At 38.3% G+C, this 21,782-nt stretch overlaps 1 protein-coding gene across 1 annotated transcript in view; it reads right to left on the bottom strand.

The window, feature by feature from the left end:
• Window positions 1-17,419: 17,419 nt before the first annotated feature.
• fdx1 (ferredoxin 1) overlaps window positions 17,420-21,782 on the bottom strand; it is a 50,923-nt gene continuing 46,560 nt past the window's right edge. Inside the window, exon 4 of the mRNA XM_069891320.1 lies at window positions 17,420-18,722. Within this exon, the coding sequence (XP_069747421.1) occupies window positions 18,608-18,722 (115 nt within the window). The 3' untranslated portion in view covers window positions 17,420-18,607. The remainder of the gene's footprint in view (window positions 18,723-21,782) is intronic.

Here is a 21,782-nt window from a genome sequence, read left to right as displayed (position 1 = left end):
TGAAGTAGTGCAATACAGTTTAAATACATATTACATAAGCAATGGTAAAGAATTTTAAAGAGCAATGATGTTTTAAGAATGATATGTGTAGATCTCAGTGAATAAGTTGTCACCAAATATAAGACTTACTTCTCGCTGATTATGCTATCTTTGTAGAATGGAGTAAACATCATGGTAAATGTGGCATTTAACTATTTGCTCCTGGAGTCTAAACTAATCCCAACTTCACCAGAAGTTCACAATGATGACTTTCAGTTTGAAAATGTTTTTTCCTAGGTATTGAATCTTACAGGAGTCCTGACAGGATAAAAGTAAGTGCTCTGAATTCACAGCATGCCTGCTTTTCCATTCAAGTAAGTCAGCCTAAATCAACCAACTCCTTTTCTACTCACTAGGTTGTGTCTGTCTACTTGAAAAGTACATGTGAATAAAGCATGTGAGGACATAATCGGCTCCATTGTTCATGGAGTGTGTTGAGAAACATTGGCAAGTTTTGTACATGACTCTTGGCAATTGTGGGGAGGATCTTTTATTGCAGAAAACACAAATGTCTAGGAAGGCCAGGAAAGGAAAAAAACTCATTGAAAATCAGAAGAGTGAAGGTAAAAATCAGATCTCTCAAAATGAACAAAATGATACTGAAGTAGAGAAGAGCTTTAATTTATTTATGCTATGAGAAGGGGAAATAACGTATTGGTTGAACATTCCATGATAAAAACAAGTATTCTGAGTTATTATACATCCACTCTTCAAGATGCAAACTTTTTTTTATATTTACTGCTTTTGCTCAACAGCGGTTATTGATAGGAAATATTGCTTCTTTCAATAATGTAGTAATGTCAATGAATCTGATTCACTCCACTGACTAATGTGGCACATAGCAGACACTGCAATTGGCAGCATCTATTTTAGGATTTGAATGCCATTGTCCTGAAATTAATCTGTACCTCAGTGATAGAAAAATTCCTGGCAGCTCCACAACTTAAGGGAGAATTCATGCAAGTAGGTGGGCAGTTGAAATGTTCTGTGAAACTTAATCTTGACCAATCCTGCTGTATTTTTAAATTAACTTGCTTAATGGAGCAAGTAAATTTCAGTAAAAAATGTTGCCCACCCCTTATCCCTCATCTTCACTAACTTTCACTCCTTTATCTCCTCCCAACCTCGACCTGAGTTCTGCGAACCGTTCCTCAGGGCCGTTGGTATCAGGGTCCTGGTTTTTAATATCCTCGATTTTGCTCACTGGCCAGTAGGCACATTTGTTGGCTTGGACAAGAAATTGACAGGAGTTGGAACCTTTTTGGCTACATGCTTCCAAAGCTCAGTACCTGCCTTGAATACCACCAGCTGTCCCTCAGGAAGGAATTAGATTCTTTGACAGATGCATTCTCTTTGGCTTGGCTTCGCGGACGAAGATTTATGGAGGGGGTAAAAAGTCCACGTCAGCTGCAGGCTCGTTTGTGGCTGACAAGTCCGATGCGGGACAGGCAGACACGGTTGCAGCGGTTGCAGGGGAATATTGGTTGGTTGGGGTTGGGTGTTGGGTTTTTCCTCCTTTGCCTTTTGTCAGTGAGGTGGGCTCTGCGGTCTTCTTCAAAGGAGGTTGCTGCCCGCCAAACTGTGAGGCGCCAAGATGCACGGTTTGAGGCGTTATCAGCCCACTGGCGGTGGTCAATGTGGCAGGCACCAAGAGATTTCTTTAGGCAGTCCTTGTACCTTTTCTTTGGTGCACCTCTGTCACGGTGGCCAGTGGAGAGCTCGCCATATAACACGATCTTGGGATCGTGTTACAGATGCATTAGAATCACTAAAACCTACAGCTCCTATTATGTTTGTAATATTTTGCATATCATTCCACCTGTTATGATTTTTGCCTCTATTCCATTTGATTTTGATGTTATCAGTACACTATGTGACTAGACATATCTTCATTTTAGTAAATACATTATCTTCAACAGTTTTAAAAAAACCTGCTTGTCAAGTATAATTGTCAGATGAATACCTTTAACTGCTGCCAGATATTTAGTTGTTGCATTGGATAGAATTTCTCTGGTGTTTGGTATGATATTATTGGATTAATTCTCAGCCATCTTACAAAACGGTAAAAAATGCAACAGTGAGATGTTGATAGTTTGGAATTTCAATGATAAATGTATATTTCTGGAGTATAAAATAGCCACTTTTTTCAATTAATAAACTGTTCTGTGGCTAATGAGTAAATGTGATATTTAACAACATTGTTTGCTTTCATTATTGCACTTAAATGAACAAAATAAGGAATAATGTGCTTTTATAATGTTACTGTATTTCAATGTATGCATTTAATAGGTATAGAAACTAGTAAATGGAAAAGGCAATATTCCCTTATTTTAAATCTTTAGTGGCAAATATACTCTTCCTTTAGTGTGTGTATGTGATTTATTTATGTAATAAAAGGAATCTGAACTTTCTGGAAAAAATAATCATGCTTGCATGAAATTATATTAACATTTAATATAATCCTCCTTGGAATCTCACAAAGTAGAATTTCTGATTATTATTTTCAAACAATTTTTGTAAGTTTTGGATCTTCCAAGTTTTTTGTGCCAGCTTTTGCACATTTGTAATCTGCACCACAAGATGAACATATATACAATGGGTTTTTTTTCAAATCACACGTGGTATAAGGAAAACAATGTAAGAGTTTATTATTTGGCTTTAATTGCCCAAAGGAAAGTGGTACTGGGGTCACCTACTTGAACTGCTGTGATTTGTGTGGTGGTTTTATTGTTAGTGTTAGGGGTTTCTCCATGATGATTACATTTACTCTTCAGATGAAGTTGACGCTCACTCATTTGTAAGGGTTGTAATCTAACTTTTGGTCATTTAAATTTCCATATAAACATCTTGTGTTCAGTCAGAGATTACAATATCTTGAGACATGAGACCACTTTATTTAATATGTCAGTGCCGTTCTAAAATAACAAATATTCTAGTGCTGCTAAACATGACCTCATCTATTAGAAAGCCCACCCTAATGTTTACAAATGACTTGGACAGAGATTTGGACAAGAGTCTAAATTGGCTGTTTGGCTCCGCTTTAATTAAATTGCTACTTAAAATGGTCAAAGACTATGTTTAAATCTTGGTTCACTGTTTTACAGTGGCTATCATGCACTACAATGTATCGACAACTTCCCTTTGAGCAAACTGGGTTGAAATTGGGCCAAGTGACAAGTGAAAAGCATTCTGATTTTTAGAGTGAAATCTCTTGGGTTAAATCCAATGAAACCCAGAAATATGGCAGACTATACTGTAGATTATGGTGATCCAAACAGACATAGGCCTTGATGAAGAATTACGATCTAAAATGTCAATTCTTTTTCTCCCACTAATGCTGTTCAAACCATTGAGTTCCTCCAGCAGACTTTGTTTGCTCCAGATTTCAACACCTGCATTCTGTGTCTCTAGCAAATACTTAACACAAGACACATTTACCCATTTCTCATGTAGATTTTGCAGCTATTTCAGTTTTTATTCTCAAAAAAGGTACTATTTTTAGGCATTGAAATCTAAGTAAAGAAGAATGTATTTAGAATAATGTACACAATTGTATTGTTACTTGAAAACACCAAATTCAGTCCTTACATCAAGAACTGAGATCTCAAATCACTGAAGCACAGGTGAGTTAGCAATTGTTTTAATCACAGTGAAAGGTATGGAGATATGACCATGTCTCAGCTCTAAAGGCAGCTGTGGTTGATGTTTCCATTATGGTCTTCGAAGGGGAAATGCACTGTCCACAGAAGGCCAACAACAATTAAAGTGAAGACAGACCAATGCTCTGTTCTTTCACATACCTCAAAAATAAATGGTGTGATGCAGTTGACTATTGTCTTACCTCAGAGCAGAACAGTATTGTTAAGATTCATAGGTGTTTTTAGGTTTATTCTGATATTTAAATCCTATCTTTTCACTGGTATTTCCAATTGGGTTAGCTATTTCTTCCAGTGATAAATCTCTCAAATGCACAGTGCAAACCCCAACATTCTTAAAAACAGTTCTGATTCCATCTACAAAACAACCAGATTTTAATAATACTTTCTCCTGAGCCATGTTATTTTAAGAACTCAAATGGTAATTTATAACCTCTTGTGATCGCAAACAAAACTCAGGTATGCCTGGAAGATTTTGCATGTCGGGGTCAGGTTTGTGGTTATTCTCAGTGACTAGGCCTCAGGATCCTGACAACCTACTGGTGCTGAATTCTACCACATCTGATGGTTTGTTTCTTGTCTTATTTTGCAAGATTGTGACGCGTGCAGCTCACAGTTAAGTCCCTATATCCGGTGTGGTCTTCGATTGATGCAAATCCTCACTTTGAAGACACCAATGGTGTTTTTTCCATGACTGCCCTTGTTCTTATATTACTCTAATTTGTACGTCCTATTACAAGCTCCTTTTCATTTAGTGACTGTCTCTTTAAGGGATAATACAGGCTACAAACATTCACAGCTTGTGGTGAGACTGAATGGCACCATTAAGTAGAGTCATTACCCAGGGCTGGTGCTCCAGAAGAAGACAAAAGAACAATGGTTGTTTATCCAGGAAACCAGATGGGACATGTGTTTGGGGCACTTTAAGAAACAGGATTCATTAATTGACCACCAGCCATCTAATGAACACAAGAAATGGATAATTCAGATGATTCTCCCTGTCCATGGAATTATTGAACCACTGTCTCTTTGATTGACTATTATCTGGGTAAAGGAAACAGGTGAATTCCTGCATTGATTCATGACCATTGTGATGGTCATTTCGAATGACCCAGACCTGAGTTTTGGAAGCATTGTGGAAGTCACATGTTTAATTTCCCCTACACATAGAAAAGGGGAGTTGTGACAGCCATTCGTATGAAAGGACATATTTTTTGGAAAATTTTATTTATAAGTTTTGCAAGATACATACATACAAAACAATCTAACAAAAAAAACCCTAAATCCCTATAATCCCCCTCTCCCACCACCCCCTCCCCACCCCTGTCAGAGCTGAAAAACAAATATATTGGGTATTTAATAGTTGCTGCTTGGTGTCCCAACTCTTTACTTCACAAACAAAACATTTACTTTATATCTATATATTTATAGAACAAAGTACCTGTCTGGTTGTAAACACTTAAAATTTCTGTGCCTATATACAATGTATATTCATTATCATTAAATAAAAGTCTAAGATTGTTAGTTTTGTAATCAAAGAGTGAAGAGGAATGAGGTGAGGGTGAGTACGAGGAGTGAGGTCACATTGCAATCAATCTCATTGAATTGATGAACAGCCTTGACGAAATACATGGTCTGTTCCAGATTCCACATTCAAGAGTATATTGTTTGTCTTGCTTTGCTTTCTCTCTCCTTAATGACTCGAGCATGACAAACTCTGAGGGGCTTGCCTACTTAGTACCCATATTTAGGAGCAATTGATTTGTGCAAAAGCCCTTAACTCAAGATATTATTTAAACGACAAGATAATATTGTTTTAATACCAAATTCTTTTTTTTTTATTTTTTAAATTTTTTTATTTTTCACACCATAAATCACATTAGCCATGATATACACTATTTCTTTTTCACACATATACAGTGACTTTTTCTCCCCTCCCCTTCCTCCCAAGCCACCCCCCCACCCCCCCCCACTCATCCATTTTAGGTATACAATCTAGGTTGCATTAAGCCAGTCAGACAATGTTGTCATTCAACAAAAATACACCAGAAATTCTACTGAGTCCATTCTTTTCTTTCCTTCTCCTTCCATCAACTTAAGTAATGTTTGTCCCCGGTAGGTTTTCGCTATTGTATTTAATGTAAGGCTCCTATACTTGTTCGAATATTTCAATATTATTTCTTAACCTATATGTTATTTTTTCTAATGGAATACATTTATTCATTTAAATTTAGTAGTTTCTTCCTTTTAATTTGGTTATGTATTCCATTAATATTTAAAGTCATATAGTTCAGCGTAGCCCTTTTATATTTTGTTTATCTTCTCTTTCCGTTTTTCCATCATTACCTTTCCTCCTTTTCCATTTCTGTTTTCTTATTTTCAACTCTTTATAAGACAACATTCCTACAACATCCAACATTTTCCTTATTCTCCTATTTCTATCTTATTTATCCCCAATCTCCCCTTCCCCTCCTGAGTTGTCCTTTATCCCTTGTCGGACAACCACATCTCCCCTCTCCATTTGGATTTGCGAATCCACTCGCAAGCGTCAACTGATTTTGCAGTGACCACTATTTCCCCCCACCCCGCCCCCCCAGAAAAGATTTCACTTTTCATATGTCACAAAGGTCACTCTTTTAATTCCCTCCTTATTCTCTCTATTCCATTACCTTCCCTTATTAATTCTTGTCTATACTATCTATATTTTCCTCTAAGTACAGATACATTCACGTATGCACATTGTCTCTATTCACTCTTATACCTCTTTACCCGCATACATATCAATCGTGATAATTTTTACTCTCATTACCCGTCTTCATCCCTCAGTCTATTTTTGTCTTTACCCACATACATATCAATCGTGATCATTTTTACTCTCATTACCCGTCTTCCTCCCTCAGTCTATTTTTGTAATTGTTCTGCAAATTTTCGTGCTTCTTCTGGATCCGAGAATAGTCTGTTTTGTTGTCCTGGAATAAATATTTTCAATACCGCTGGATGCTTTAGTATAAATTTATACCCTTTCTTCCATAAAATCACCTTTGCTGTATTGAACTCTTTTCTCTTCTTTAGGAGTTCAAAACTTATATCTGGATAAATGAAGATTTTTTGCCCTTTATACTCCAGTGGTTTGTTGCCCTCTCTTACTTTTTCCATTGTCTTCTCCAGTACCTTTTCTCTTGTAGTATATCTTAGGAATTTTACTACAATAGATCTTGGTTTTTGTTGTGGTTGTGGTTTAGAGGCCAATACTCTATGTGCCCTTTCTATTTCCATTTCTTGCTGTAGTTCTGGACATCCTAGGGTCTTAGGGATCCACTCTTTTATAAACTCCCTCATATTCTTGCCTTCTTCATCTTCCTTAAGGCCCACTATCTTTATGTTATTTCTTCTGTTATGGTTTTCCATTGTATCTATTTTTTGAGCTAGTAGTTCTTGTGTCTCTTTAGTTTTTTTATTAGATTCCTCCAATTTCTTTTTTAAGTCTTCTACCTCCATTTCTGCTGCTACTGCCCGCTCTTCCATCTTGTCCATTTTCTTTCCCATTTCTGTTAAGGTCATCTCCATTTTATTTATTTTCTCTTCTGTGTTGTTTATTCTTTTTCTTAAATCCTTAAATTCCTGTGTTTGCCATTCTTTAAATGACTCCATGTATCCTTTAATAAGAGCAAGTATATCCTTTACCTTGCCTTTCTTTTCTTCTTCTATTTCACTGTACTCTTCCTCTTCCTCTTCTTCTTCCTCTGGGTTGACCATCTGTTGTTTCTTTGGTGCCCTTTCCTCCTCTTCTTTCTTGTTTCTATTGTCTTCTGTGGTCTCTTCTTGCTGCAGGTGTTCTGCAGCTGTCGTTGCCGGCTGTGGAGATCGACTCCCCAGCTGGTCCCCCCTCCCGTCGGTGTGTTTTTTTTCATGCGCGGTTGCGCACTTTTACTCGGCTCTGCGAGCCATTTTTGTAGTCCATTATTTACCGACCTGAGGGAGCGGGTTTCTCTCCGCAGCGGGCCTCTTCGGACAGGTAAGGCCTTCACCTTTTTCCTCCTTTGTCTTCTCTTCCTCTCTTCTTACCGTTGCTTTCGATTTTTCTTTTTTTGTCGCCATCTTCTTTCCACCTTTATACTCACTTTTCTGTAACTTATATTTCTGTGCCTTTGTGTTTTCCTTTGTTTTTCCCGACTTTTCTGGAGAGGGCTGGAGTTCACCGTCCGGCCACTACTCCATCACGTGACTCCTCCTTTTAATACCAAATTCTTGTAGTAAAGTTAAACAAGACTTGTAGCAACAGCTAGTAGAATCAATTGGCTGCTAATCTATAGGTGGAGGATAATCAGCACTGATGTGAGGTTAAGAAATGATATTACTAGAAAAGTTGCTATGTACTATAATTAAATGAGCATTACACACTGACTTTTGCTACAATCTACCAACATGATGCATTTCCATGGGCATTAGCTCTGCTTGTGCTAAGCCAGTGGTTTTCAAACCTTACTTTCCACTCATATACCATCTTAAGTAATCCCTATGCCATAGGTTCTCTGTGATTAGTAAAGGATTACTAATCCTCAACATTCATTGGAGCGCTTTCATCCCTAACGTCGAAGTACTCGAGATGGCAGAGGTCGACAGCATCGAGTCCACGCTGCTGAAGAGCCAGCTGCGCTGGGTGGGTCACGTCTCCAGAATGGAGGACCATCGCCTTCCCAAGATCGTGTTATATGGCGAGCTCTCCACTGGCCACCATGACAGAGGTGCACCAAAGAAAAGGTACAAGGACTGCCTAAAGAAATCTCTTGGTGCCTGCCACATTGACCACCGCCAGTGGGCTGATATCGCCTCAAACCGTGCATCTTGGTGCCTCACAGTTTGGCGGGCAGCAACCTCCTTTGAAGAAGACCGCAGAGCCCACCTCACTGACAAAAGGCAAAGGAGGAAAAACCCAACACCCAACCCCAACCAACCAATTTTCCCCTGCAACCGTGTCTGCCTGTCCCGCATCGGACTTGTCAGCCACAAACGAGCCTGCAGCTGACGTGGACATTTACCCCCTCCTTAAATCTTCGTCCGCGAAGCCAAGCCAAAGAAAAAGTTTGAAAATCACAGTTTTAATTGTACTTAATTGACTCGTTATGTGCACGGTTCCATAACTCCAAAGGAAATGGGCCAATGACAATTTTTCTCAAGCAAAATATTTTAGTAACAATTGAGTCGAGAGCAGTGGTTCTCAACCTTTTTTTCCCCTTCCACATACCACCTTAAGCAATCCCTTACTAATCACAGAGCATTTATGGCATAGGAATTGCTTAAAGTGGTACGTGAGAGGAGAAAAAAATAGTTTGAAAGCCACTGTAAGCCTTTATCGATATGTGCTAGCCTAACTTTTGTCACTAATGTTCATGTGACATCTGATGCCATAATGGAACCAATTCATTACCAAACCCTATACTACAGAACAGAATTTCAGGGGCATGTTTTTTCTTCAAAATAATAACGGTAACAATTTTCAAAATCAAAAAATCCTTTGATCCAAATTGTATTGAAATACAGCTGATAATGAAAATCAATTTCAATGATTAAAATTGATTGCTAGACAGCAGGGGAGAATGGACAGCTAAAAACAGGAAATGAGATTCTGTTTGCACGTAGAGAACACTGTGTTGATATACTCCAGACAAGTAACTGGGAAGCAATCACTAAGCAATGAAAAAAGTGCACTAAAATATGCAATCCACTATTCAGAATTAAACAGAAGGTTTATAGTAGGGGTCATTCTTGACATGGTCTCATGGCGTGTCTGTAATAAAAATGAAACCCAGAAGCTGGAACAGAGGTCATGACTTATCTTGGTGAGTAAATAGTAAAATGGAAAAGGAATAAGGGATTCATCGAGAAATAGAAACAAATAGCGGAGTGAAACAAAACTCCTTGTTATATTCCTTGAATTACATCTAAACATGATTAATTTGTCTGCAATTGTTTTCTGCAGTAGTTGTCAGCCAACACTGCTCAGCTAAGATTTGGATTGAATTGCCTGAGGCAGAATTCTGCATTCCTGCCCTTTGAATGTTAAGCAATAATGAAAATAATCTAGTTGTTGTAAAATTCTGAAATATTCATTCATTATTAATTTATCTTAATGGAAATATCTGTAACATGAGATCAATTTGTTGATGCCATGATATATTTGAATATTTTTTCTGCATAATCTACAATATTGTGACTATTGGATGAGGTTGATATTAGAATATTACTGAATCAAGAAATGCTGAAATATAAAATAAAAAGAAAATGCTTGAAACAAGTACAGTATGTTTCCGATTATCCGAAAACCAGTTAACGAAAATCTGTTATCCAAATTTTTTTTTCCAACGGCAACATGACATCACAAATTGTGGGGCTCTGATGCACTGTTAGCACCAGTTTGATAACAACAGAGCTCAGAATTAGCTGGGAAGACAGGCACTGAACAGCTGGATGCCTGCTCAGAGAAGCAGGCTGGAATCTCGAGCCATTAGTGAGCGATTAGAGGAAGTCGGCGGGTCAGGTTGTTCTTGTTTCAGGTAACTCCTTCCCCTCTCTTTCCATTTCTTCTTTACCCTCCATTGTACATGGTCCCAGAGTCGGTGTCAGAACAAACCTAATTGAGGGGCATTAGGTTAACGGGGGTGGGGTTCTGATTTTACAGTGGCATCAGATGGGTGGGTGTCGGGGGTGGTGGCAGTGTCGGACTGTTTATCCCATTATTGTTCAAACTTACCATCATCCATCACCTCAGGGTTTTCCTAATATCCTTACCCTCCACTTTTCCAATCTTCTTTTGGCCCACATCTTCCATCCATTTTGCCCCCACAGACCTTGGGCGCAGATGTCCACACCTACCTATAAAGATACAAAAAGTACAACCAAGCTACACAGTACAACTTAAACAAACTTTATCAAATAACATTAGCGGGAATGAGCAGTCTGTAGTGTTGAGTAGACAAGGTCACCTCACTAAAGGCACTTACAGGTGGCCAAAATACCCTGATGAAAAGCCGTATATTCTACCCCTATGTGGCTGTCAGGAGAACCCGGCCAGGAAGATCACTTACCTAACCCTTCTCCTGTAGGGAAAATCTCCGGCTCCGAGAATCCCCCGTTGCACCTGAAAGTGGCAGTGGGACTACGGCCACAGACCATAGGAGCCGGTGTTCGCTTGGATGCAGCTCTCCTTCAGCCAGCATGTTCAGATGACAGAAAGGCGTCTTTTCCGCGACCACCTGAATTTCCCAGCTGCACTCCCCCAGCCACATCTGCCAGCGCATTATATGCATCCGAGCACCTGAAAGCAGCTTAAGACTGTTTGGTCTCATTCAAATAATCCAGTCAAGGGTTACATTATTTAAGGACCATTCTCACATACAAATTAGAGAATTATCTCTTTGAAAGTATTGTTACAAGTTAAGGCATTGCAGTCAGTATTTGTACATTTCTAAAGACAGGAAAATGGTTACCATCAATTGGCTTTTTACATGTACATGTTATAATTAAGATATTAATTTGAGGCATATACAATGGAGGAGTCTGGAAGCTGCTTGCAATATACAGTGCTCAGTTTGCCTTAATCTGTCATTCATTAACATTTGCAAATGCCAGCTGTCCAGTCTCTTGGAGTCAGCCCATAAGGCATTTAGCATCTTTGTGTTAAAGGTATTATGTAGTCTCGAGCCTGGGGTGGGTGCTGTGATTACCTTGAAATGTTTTTATAGGGCAGAAGAGATCATTGATTCTAATTTCCTGCCTGGTATGTCGCTTGGCTTAAAATTTGTCACTTCTTCCAGTCTTTTCTCTGGGAGCCTCTGACTTCATTTCTGTAAGAGGAAAATCTGTGCTGGTTTTCTCATAATTGATATTCCTAGGTAGACAACAGACTCGCCAAGGCAAATAGCGCCTTTGGAAGACTACACAAAAGAGTCTGGAAAAATAACCAACTGAAAAACCTCACAAAGATTAGCGTATACAGAGCCGTTGTCATACCCACACTCCTGTTCTGCTCCGAATCATGGGTCCTCTACCGGCATCACCTACGGCTCCTAGAATGCTTTCACCAGCGTTGTCTCCGTTCCATCCTCAACATTCATTGGAGCGACTTCATCTCCAATATCGAAGTACTCGAGATGGCAGAGGCCAACAGCATTGAATCCACACTGCTGAAGATCAAACTGTGCTGGGTAGGTCACGTCTCCAGAATGGAGGACCATCGCCTTCCCAAGATCGTGTTATATGGTGAGCTCTCCACTGGCCACCGAGACAGAGGTGCACTAAAGAAGAGGTACAAGGACTGCCTAAAGAAATCTCTTGGTGCCTGCCACATTGACCACTGCCAGTGGGCTGATCTCGCCTCAAACCGTGCATCTTGGCGCCTCACAGTTCGGTGGGCAGCAACCTCTTTTGAAGAAGACCGCAGGGCCCACCTCACTGACAAAAGACAAAGGAGGAAAAACCCAACACCCAACCCCAACCAACCAATTTTCCCTTGCAACCGCTGCAACCGTGTCTGCCTGTCCCGCATCGGACTTGTCAGCCACAGACGAGCCTGCAGCTGACGTGGACATTACCCCTCCATAAATTTTCGTCTGCGAAGCCAAGCCAAAGAAGAAAGAAAGAAGAATAAACACAACCTTCTACACACCCAGAACTTAAGTAAATTTTAAAAAATTAAAAAGAAAGCTATCTTCGGCATTTTCTCCCTTTCCTTATTCCAGGCATCCCTCTGACCTTCCAAATATTCCACCTTGTCTTCCACCTCTTTTATCATCCACACTAGCAACCCTCCCCATTAAATCCACCATAGTCCTTTTTATTTCTCCCATTTCTTTCGGAAGTTCCCTTAATAGTTTTCAGTCTGGCCTCTGAGGCCTCCACAATCACCTCCACGACGGCCCTGATATTCTCCCTTAGAGGCCGTTACCCATTGCGACAATGGGCCATTCCTCCCACTGTTCTCCTCCTCTGTCTCACTGACGCTCTCCCCCAACACCGCTCACCGAGCTCTCCATTTGCCTCTTCTTCTCTCCCGCTGTCTGCGGGTGTCCGCCTGGGCTGCAGGTCGGACCGATCTCCTGATGCCACCTGCAACAGTGCTCCTGCCCAATACTGTCAGCCCTCATTCTCCCATATCTCCAGTGGCCTGACTGACAATGCTGCTGATGTGGCCACCACTTTCACCGCCGATACTACTGCTGCCACCGCAGTCTTCGCTGCTGTCACCAATGCTGTTGCTGTTGCCGATATGGCCATTACCGCTGTCTTTGCTTTTGCTGCCTCCACGACATCCCACGGTCCCCATCACCACTCTCAGGCTCTGCACTGTCCACCCAATTCAACATTGGACGGTTCTCCTTAGAAGGTGAGCTTCCTGTGACATCCTCCTGTGGTGGTCTCGAGTAGGCTCCGCTGACCTCCTCATCGCATGGTCCCTATGTCCTGGGACTGCCTCAGGTCTACACTTTTATTGCAGGTTTCTTGTCTTTCTTCCTTCTTCGTCTGCTGGATTCTCTCTGGACTTCTCTTTAGTCTTCTGAGCTCTGGGATTCTGTTCTTTCTCGCCGTCCACCATCATGTGACCCCCATTGGAGTGGTATTTGTCCACAGTCATGGGTGCACAGGGAATGAGTACACAGCCTTTTTGTGACCTGGTGTTGATGACAGTAGGTGCTGTCATTAATCGTGTGACCTGCAGAACAGGAAGTCATGATCCCATTGTGTGTGGGAGTGGGGCTGAGATCACATAGTCTGGGGATGAATTAATTTGGCACTATTGTGTTGAAAGTATAACTATAGTCAATGAATGTTGTCCAGATGTTCCAGGGCAGAATGTAGTGACAGGGAGATGGTGTCTGCCACAGACCTATTGTAATGATAGGTGAATTGGAGTGAGCCAAGACTGGCTTGGGAGGTTGTGTGTTATTGTGAGTCATGAACAGCCTCTCAAAGTACTTCACGACGCCGGCAGTCATTTAGTCCCTTCACTATGTTCTGCTTTGAGAGTGGGATGACAGCGGCCTCCTCAAATCAGGTAGGTAACTCAACTCTTCTTTCATTAGGGAGAGTTGGGATATCTGTGAATTCTCCTACCAGCTGGTCTGCAAAGGCTTTATGAGATATCTAGGGATTCTGTCTGAATCAGTTGCTTTCTGCGGGTTCCCTCTCCTGCATCTGATCTAATGTCTGAGGGTTTTTCACATTGAGTGCAGGTATGCCTGAGGTTCATGTGTTGTATGTTGCTGGTTCACTAGCCTCCCGGTTGAAGCAAACGTAGAATGCATTGATCTGGATGGGGATGGATGGACTTCTTTTTGCTTTTCTGCCTGGTTTCATTTTATAGGCCACAATGGCATTTATGTACTGCCACAAGCATCGGATAGCCATGAGGTTTGTCTGGCTCTCGTGTTTGGTTCTGTACCGTCTCTTGACAACTTTATGAAGATCATCCCTGCATTTTTTTTTATTTGGGGCGGGGTCATCCAACTTGAATGTCTTAGACCTGGCCTTCAGTAATAATCAAGTCAAAATTACAATAATGCAAGGGTTGTTACTATCTCCTAGTTTAATGAATTACAATGTTGGAAAATCAGCTTAACAGCTCTGAAGCAAAGTATGTCAAGGTACAGTTGCTGCAGGTATGCCTTATTACATGTATCTTTGTTTTACCCAATTGAATTAGTTTTTAAGTATCAGTATACTCTTACACCAACCCATGATAGCTCTTGTTCATTAAACATTATAATGGAATTTTATTAAACTTGTGATTTTACAAGTTTTTTTTTTCAAACTTTTATTGAAATATTATTGGTAAACATACAAAATACATTTCACAACAAAATTTATATATATATGAAAATAAAGAGAAAAAAAATAAAACCCCAACCCCCTTCCCACCCCTTCAACCAGCTCTCTTAAGGAGAGCCAAAGAAATATATATGAAAAAAAACTAAAATAAAATAAATCAAAGTACCTCTAAATGCATATATTCCAAATATAATGACCACTTATTAGCAAAAAAAGAATTATCATGCAAAACACAAGTAATTTTATCCATAACAATACAAGCTTTCATTTCATTATGCCATCACATTATACTAATCACTGTATTATCCTTCCATGTACTTGCTATACATTTTCAAGCTATGGACAACGCTAAATGTATAAATGCAATTTGAAAGTTATCCAACCCCAATCCCTGTAAAGGAATCACATAACCCAATAAAAAAACAGATGGATCTAATGGTAACAACCTTCGTATTGACCTATTTCTTTATTGAATGTAGACTATAAAATAATAGCTAAATTGTTAGCAAATCAGCTTGCTAAATATTTACCTAAATTGATACATGTAGATCAAACAGGTTTTATTAAAAATAGACATGCTTCGGATAATATTCTTTGACTAATTAGTTTGACCAATGCATACCGACGGCAGCCCAACCATCCAATGGTGGTTGCACTTGATGCGGAAAAAGCTTTTGATAGGGTTGAATGGAATTTTTTATTTAAGGTCCTGGAAAAGTTTAAATTTGGCCCTTTTTTTATTGGCTGGGTTAAAGCTTTATCTACAAACCTGACTGCTTGGGTGGTGACAAATGGACAAATTTCATCATCATTTAAATTAACACATTCTACGCGACAGGGTTGTACATTGTCACCAGCCCGTTAGCTCAATTAGTACAACAAAATGAGCAGATACAAGGGATGAGAGTTTTGGATGAAGAGTATAAGATTAATTTATTTGCAGATGATGTTTTGATATACTTAACAAATCCGGAACAATCTTTGCAGCATTTACAGGAATGTTTATTAGAGTATGGATCATTATCTGGGTATAAAGTTAATTGGGATAAAAGTGAAATTTTACCGGTAGGTGATGGAGATTATTCAGTTTATAAAAATGTTATTAATTTGAAATGGACAGATAAAATTAATTATTTAGGAATATTTGTGAATACTGAGTATTGATCTTTATATAAATTAAATTATGTTTCATTGTTGGAAAAGATAAAAGCAGACTTAATTAAGTGGAAAGACTTGAATTGGCCAGGTTAATTGTATTAAAATCAATATTTTCCACGTATTCAATATTTGTTTCAATCAATACTGTGTTTTCTTTCAAGGAACTTTTTCCAGGATTTAAATAAAGCTACTAGGGAATTTTTATGGAAAGGTAAATTACCAAGGGTAGCATTAGATAAGCTTAATTGGAAGTACACATTAAGCGGATTGCAATTACTTCATTTTCAGAATTATTATGAGGCAGCCCAACTTAAATTTATTAGTGGTTTGATGGATTTGGATCAATCTCCAAGTTGGGCTAAAGTTGAGATGGCATGTATTTCTGAAACTGCAGTACATCAATTCATATTTTGGAGGAATATAGATTTATCACGGGAGTATAATGTGCCGATATTAAAACATCTATTGATATTATGGATCAAAAGGTAAATTATCTATTTTAACGGCATTGTATAATAATCAGCTTATTCCTTTATCATTGTTTAAGTCATTTAAAGAACTGGGATTTTCATGGTATAAAAATATTACAGGACTGTTTTGTAGAAGGTCAATTTTTTTTACTCAATTGAAAGAGTATTTTGATATTGCTGAAGCTTCTTTATTTGTTTATTATCAACTTCGGTAACTGGTAAAAAATGTATGGTAGAGAGATGGTCTTACCTGTATTGTTGGAGTTTGAGTCTTTGATTTCTTCTATGCCTAAAAAGGGTTAAATTTCTGTTATGTATCAAGTATTACAAGATAATATGGACAAGTCGGAATGGGAGAAATCTAACTTTAAATGGGAAAATGATTTAACTTTTGTTTTTCCTGAAGATTACTGGATGGATATATGTCATGATAGTGTTACTAGATTGACAGATGCACGATATGGAATGGTTAATTATAATTTTTTGCATCAGTTATATTTAACTCCTGAGAAATTGAAAAAATATGGCTTTACTAATTCAGATTCTTGTTTTAGATGTGGTACGTGTGTTGGAACTTTTTTACATGCTGTTTGGTCTTGTATGTATGTACAACCATTTTGGGAAGAAATTAAGTAAATTTTGGAAAAATTGTATAAGATGGTTACCATTAGATCCATCTGTTTTTTTTTAAATTGGGTTATGTGATTCCTTTACAGGGCTTGGGGTTGGATAAATTTCAAATCGCATTTGTATATTTAGCGTTGTTCGTAGCTTGAAAATGTATAGCAAGTAATAGTGATTAGTATAATGGGATGGCATAATGAAATGAAAGCTTGTATTGTTATGGATAAAATTACTTATGTTTTGCATGATAATTATTCTTTTTTGCTAATAAGTGGTCATTATATTTGGAATATATGCATTTAGAAGTACTTTAATTTATTTTATTCTTTTTTTCAGTTTTTTTTTCATATATATTTATTTGGCTCTGCTTAAGAGAGCTGGCTGAAGGGGTGGGGGGGGGTTTCCTTTTTTTTTCTCTTTATTTTCATATATATAAAAATTCTGTTGTGAAGTGCATTTTGTATGTTTACCAATAATTTTTTAATAAATAAAATTAGAAAAAAATAAAAAGCACATGTTACATAGAAAGTGATGCCTGTGGGGTGTAATTTTACACAGGTATTTGTGTACCAGGGGCTGTGGTTGCAATCCAAGAAAAGTTCCATATTGCAGTTTTGTAATATGAAGACACAGCATGAGCATGACATGTATTAAGAAATTTTTTTTTTAATTAAAAAAAACTTTCCCCCTTAACTTCTGTAAGAGTAAACTTTAAAATCCAAATCCCAAATGTTTTGGGAGTAATGCAAATTCTGTAAGGGTGAATTTCTGTTTCCCAAAATAACGTAATGTGGGGATCACTTCCATCTTTCAATATTGTCTTCATATTTGCCAAACTACCTGGTACTGAATATTTTCCATTGGACATATTGTGCTTCTTATGGAATTGGAGCATCATCAATAATTGATCATCAGTCTTGGACTTCAAGGTTGATCTTAGTGAATGTAATCAACAATGAGACAATTGAAAACAGTGCAGAGAAGATTCACAAAGTGTTAATGAACTAAGAAATGTCTCTCAATCTTCTACAAAAATATAAAGTGTATGAACATTTAGTATTCTATTCCCATGAAACCTACAGTGGTAGTGCTCAACAGGTATTTCAACTAGAACGTAGTGACGAGGCCAAGAGTGAATCAGCCGTGATCTTACTAAATGGTGCAACAGGTTTGAGGGGCCAATTGACCTCCTCTTACTTGTGAGACCATCAGTTATTTCCTTTGTTCTTTCCAAAAAGATGGGAATATTTAATAATTGAACTTTTCTGATGAAAGATTGTCGACATGAATGGTTGGCGGTTTCTCTCCACAGATCATATCTGACCTTCTAAGCACATTCTGTTTTCATTTCCATTGGACAATGCTTCTCTTCCTCATCTGATGTATAACAATATTTTTTAAGAATTATAATTTGTCTTCATAGTTAAAATATTTATGATTTGGTTTTGAATATTGCTCTCAGAATCCAGTGTAAATAATCATATTAATGTCACATTAAAGTTTATGACAACAGTTTACCATATAAAATCATGAACATCTTTGCAGTAGAGTAGAACTTTAAAAGATTTTTAAAAAAATTATATGCTAACATTATTACTTTAAATATGAGTATCATCCACAAGATTTTCTTTTTAAAATATACATTCTTGAAATGAGTACCCAGTTAAACAATTAATCAAATGTAGATATATATACTTATTTGGTCTATTCTTCTCAGATCAAAATGAGGATTTGTTTATATCTTCATGAAGCAACCCAGTTTTACGAAAGATTTTATTCAAAGTGATTATTTTGTGTACGTCATGTTCTGAATATCTTGTGATTGAAATGATTACTTTAGGTGTATGAACTAAAGTCCTTGGTTTGTCTTGCATCAGAAACCTCGCTTGGAACTTCTACAGTCATTCCATCCATCCACTTCTTCAGGCAGATCTGACAACCTAAACGAGATCTGAAAACAAAATCCAATAAATATATATATATGTATATGCAGCAATTGAAAAGTTAGGAATTGATGTAGTAACATATCTTGCTGGCGCAATTTAAATTGTTATTTTTGTGAAATAATTCAATACTAGATTCTGATTATATGCACTGCTGGTGTATTGGATAAAATCAATATTTCATTAAACATTCAAAAATACACATTCAATTTTTGAAGTGTTACCTTGTTGAACCAGGAAATGTCATATAACCATATACAGCACAGAACAGGCCAGTTTGGCCCTACTAGTCCATGCCGGAACAAATCCCCACCCTCCTAGTCCCACTGACCAGCACCTGGTCCATACCCCTCCAATCCTCTCCCCTCCATGTAATTATCCAGTCTTTCCTTAAATGTAAATAATGTCCTTGCTTCAACCACCTCTGCCGGAAGCTTATTCCACATCCCAACCACCCTTTGCGTGAAGAAATTTCACCTCATGTTCCCCTTATAATTTTCCCCCTGCAATCTCAAACCATGGCCTCTGGTTTGAATATCCCCCACTCTTAATTGAAAAAGCCTATCCACGTTGACTCTCTCTGTCCCTTTTAAAATCTTGAAAACCTCCATCAAATCCCCCCTCAATCTTCTAAGCTCCAGAGAAAAAAGCCCCAGGCTGCTCAACCTTTCTCTGTAACTCAAACCCTGACATCCTGTCAACATTCTCGTGAACCTTCTCTGCACTCTCTCTATTTTGTTTATATCCTTCCTATAATTCAGTGACCAAAACTGCACACAGTATTCCAAACTTGGCCTCACCAATGCTTTGTACAATTTCATCATAACATCCCAACTCTTGAATTCAATACTCCGATTTATGAAGGCCAACATTCCAAATGCCTTCTTCACCACTCTATCTACCTGAGTATCAACTTTAAGGGTACTATTTAACGGTACTCCTAAATCCCTTTGTTGCTCTGCAGTCCTCAATTGTCTACCATTCAATGTATATGACCTATTTAGATTTGCCTTTCCAAAATGCATCACTTCACACTTATCTGTATTAAATTCCATCAGCCATTTCTCAGCCCACTCCTCTAGTTTTCCTATATCTCTTTTTAAGCTACGGTAATCTTCCTCACTGTCCACAATACCACCAATTTTTGTATCAACTGCAAACTTACTTATCCAATTTACCACCCCTTCTTCCAGATCGTTAATATATATAACAAACAATAGTGGACCCAGGACTGATCCCTGAGGAACTCCACTAGTCACCGCTCTCCAATTTGACAAACAATTTTCTACCAGTACTCTCTGACACCTCCCATCTAACCATTGCTGAATCCATTTCACTACTTCCTTATTTATACCTAATGCCTCCACCTTTTTTCCTAACCTCCTGTGGGGAACTTTGTCAAACGTTTTACTAAAGTCTAAATAGACAACATCCACAGCCTTCCCTTCATCAATCTTTTTTGTAACCCCCTCGAAAAACTCTATAAGGTTTGTTAAGCATGATCTACCCCAGACAAAACCATGCTGACTACTACCTATCAATTCCTGTTCTTCCAAATATTTGTAAATGCCATCCCTCAGAACACTTTCCATCAACTTACCCACCACAGACGTCTGACTCACAGGTCTATAATTTCCAGGCTTACATTCCAGACTTTCTTAAACAGCGGAACAACATGAGCCACCCTCCAATCCTCTGGCACTACCCCCGTGACCAGCGACATCCTAAATATCTCTGTTAATGGCCCCACTATCTGTACACTAGTCTCCCTGAGTGTCCTTGGGAATACATTGTCTGGACCCGGAGATTTGTCCACTTTTATCTTTTTTAACACTGCCATCACTACCTCCTCGAGTATCCTTATATGATTCATGACCTCCCCACTATTTTTCTTTACTTCAACTGGTACAATTTTTTTTCCCCTAGTGAATACTGAGGAAAAGAAATCATTTAAAATTTCCCCCATCTCCTCTGACTTCTCACTCAGCCTACCCTCCCTATCTACAAGGGGTCCAATTTTATCCCTCACTAATCTTTTACTTTTAATGTACCTTTATTCTTACTCTGCCTGCCAAAGCCTCTTCGTGCCTCTTTTTGGCCTTTCTAATTTCTTTCTTAAGATTTTTTCTACACTCCTTGTAGTCCTCTTTCAATTTCTCATCACCCTGCTGTTTATACCTCTTGTACACCTCTCTCTTTCTCCTAACCAAATTTCTAATATTCCTCGAAAACCAAGGCTCCCTATGACTTCCTGCTTTTCCTTTGATCCTCACTGGGACATAACTGTTTGTAACACAAACAGTTGTAATACAATTGTTTGAATAAATTAGCACTAATTTTTGAAAGTAAACTAAATTTTTCCTTTCGAGTTTTCAGACTTTGCAAAAACTTGGCAATATTTCCACAAAAAATCTCACTGGTCGCAATTAGTTACAAACTGCCAGTGAGTTACGAAGATCAAATGTTTCAATTATGTATAAAGTGATTTAAGTTATTTAAAGTAGAATCAGGTACATTCAATTGAGAAGTCACATCAGATATTCATTGATCAATTGATTTTTTTTAAACAAATAGTACAACTTACCTTGGAATTTTCCAAAACATCCTCAACACAGACAGAAAGAAGTGGCCATTCAGAAGCAACAATAATTCTGAGTTAAAACTCACTTCCAGACACTTTTCTTTGAAGGTACTGTATATACTTTTGTTAGTCAAATTTAGTAGGCCATTTTTTAATGTTAAATTTATGGGGTCGATTATTACATGGATACTACTTTTGAGGGGCTGAGATTCATACTAGAATCCAAAATACTATATCAGTAGCAGAAGTCCAAATGATCTCCAAACAAAGAACAAAATCACAATGAATTACAGTAATAATACAGGGTCTGTGCACCAAAACACACATCCTACCATAGGGGAGGTTGGGACTGTGGTAAATATCTGCATTGTCAAAGGTATCAGGAGCTCTAATGGGTGGGCAGCTGGGGCTAAGGCGAGAGCCTGTGTGTGAGGCATTAGGAGCTCCAGCCTGCAGGTGGCCAGCGCCAAAGTGTGAGTCTAGGGGA

The sequence above is a fragment of the Narcine bancroftii genome, chromosome 7 (assembly GCF_036971445.1).
Source record: "Narcine bancroftii isolate sNarBan1 chromosome 7, sNarBan1.hap1, whole genome shotgun sequence".
NCBI classification, from domain to species: Eukaryota; Metazoa; Chordata; class Chondrichthyes; order Torpediniformes; family Narcinidae; genus Narcine; species Narcine bancroftii.
Note: the sequence above shows the minus strand (reverse complement) of the source record. Positions and strands in the feature narration are given on the sequence as shown.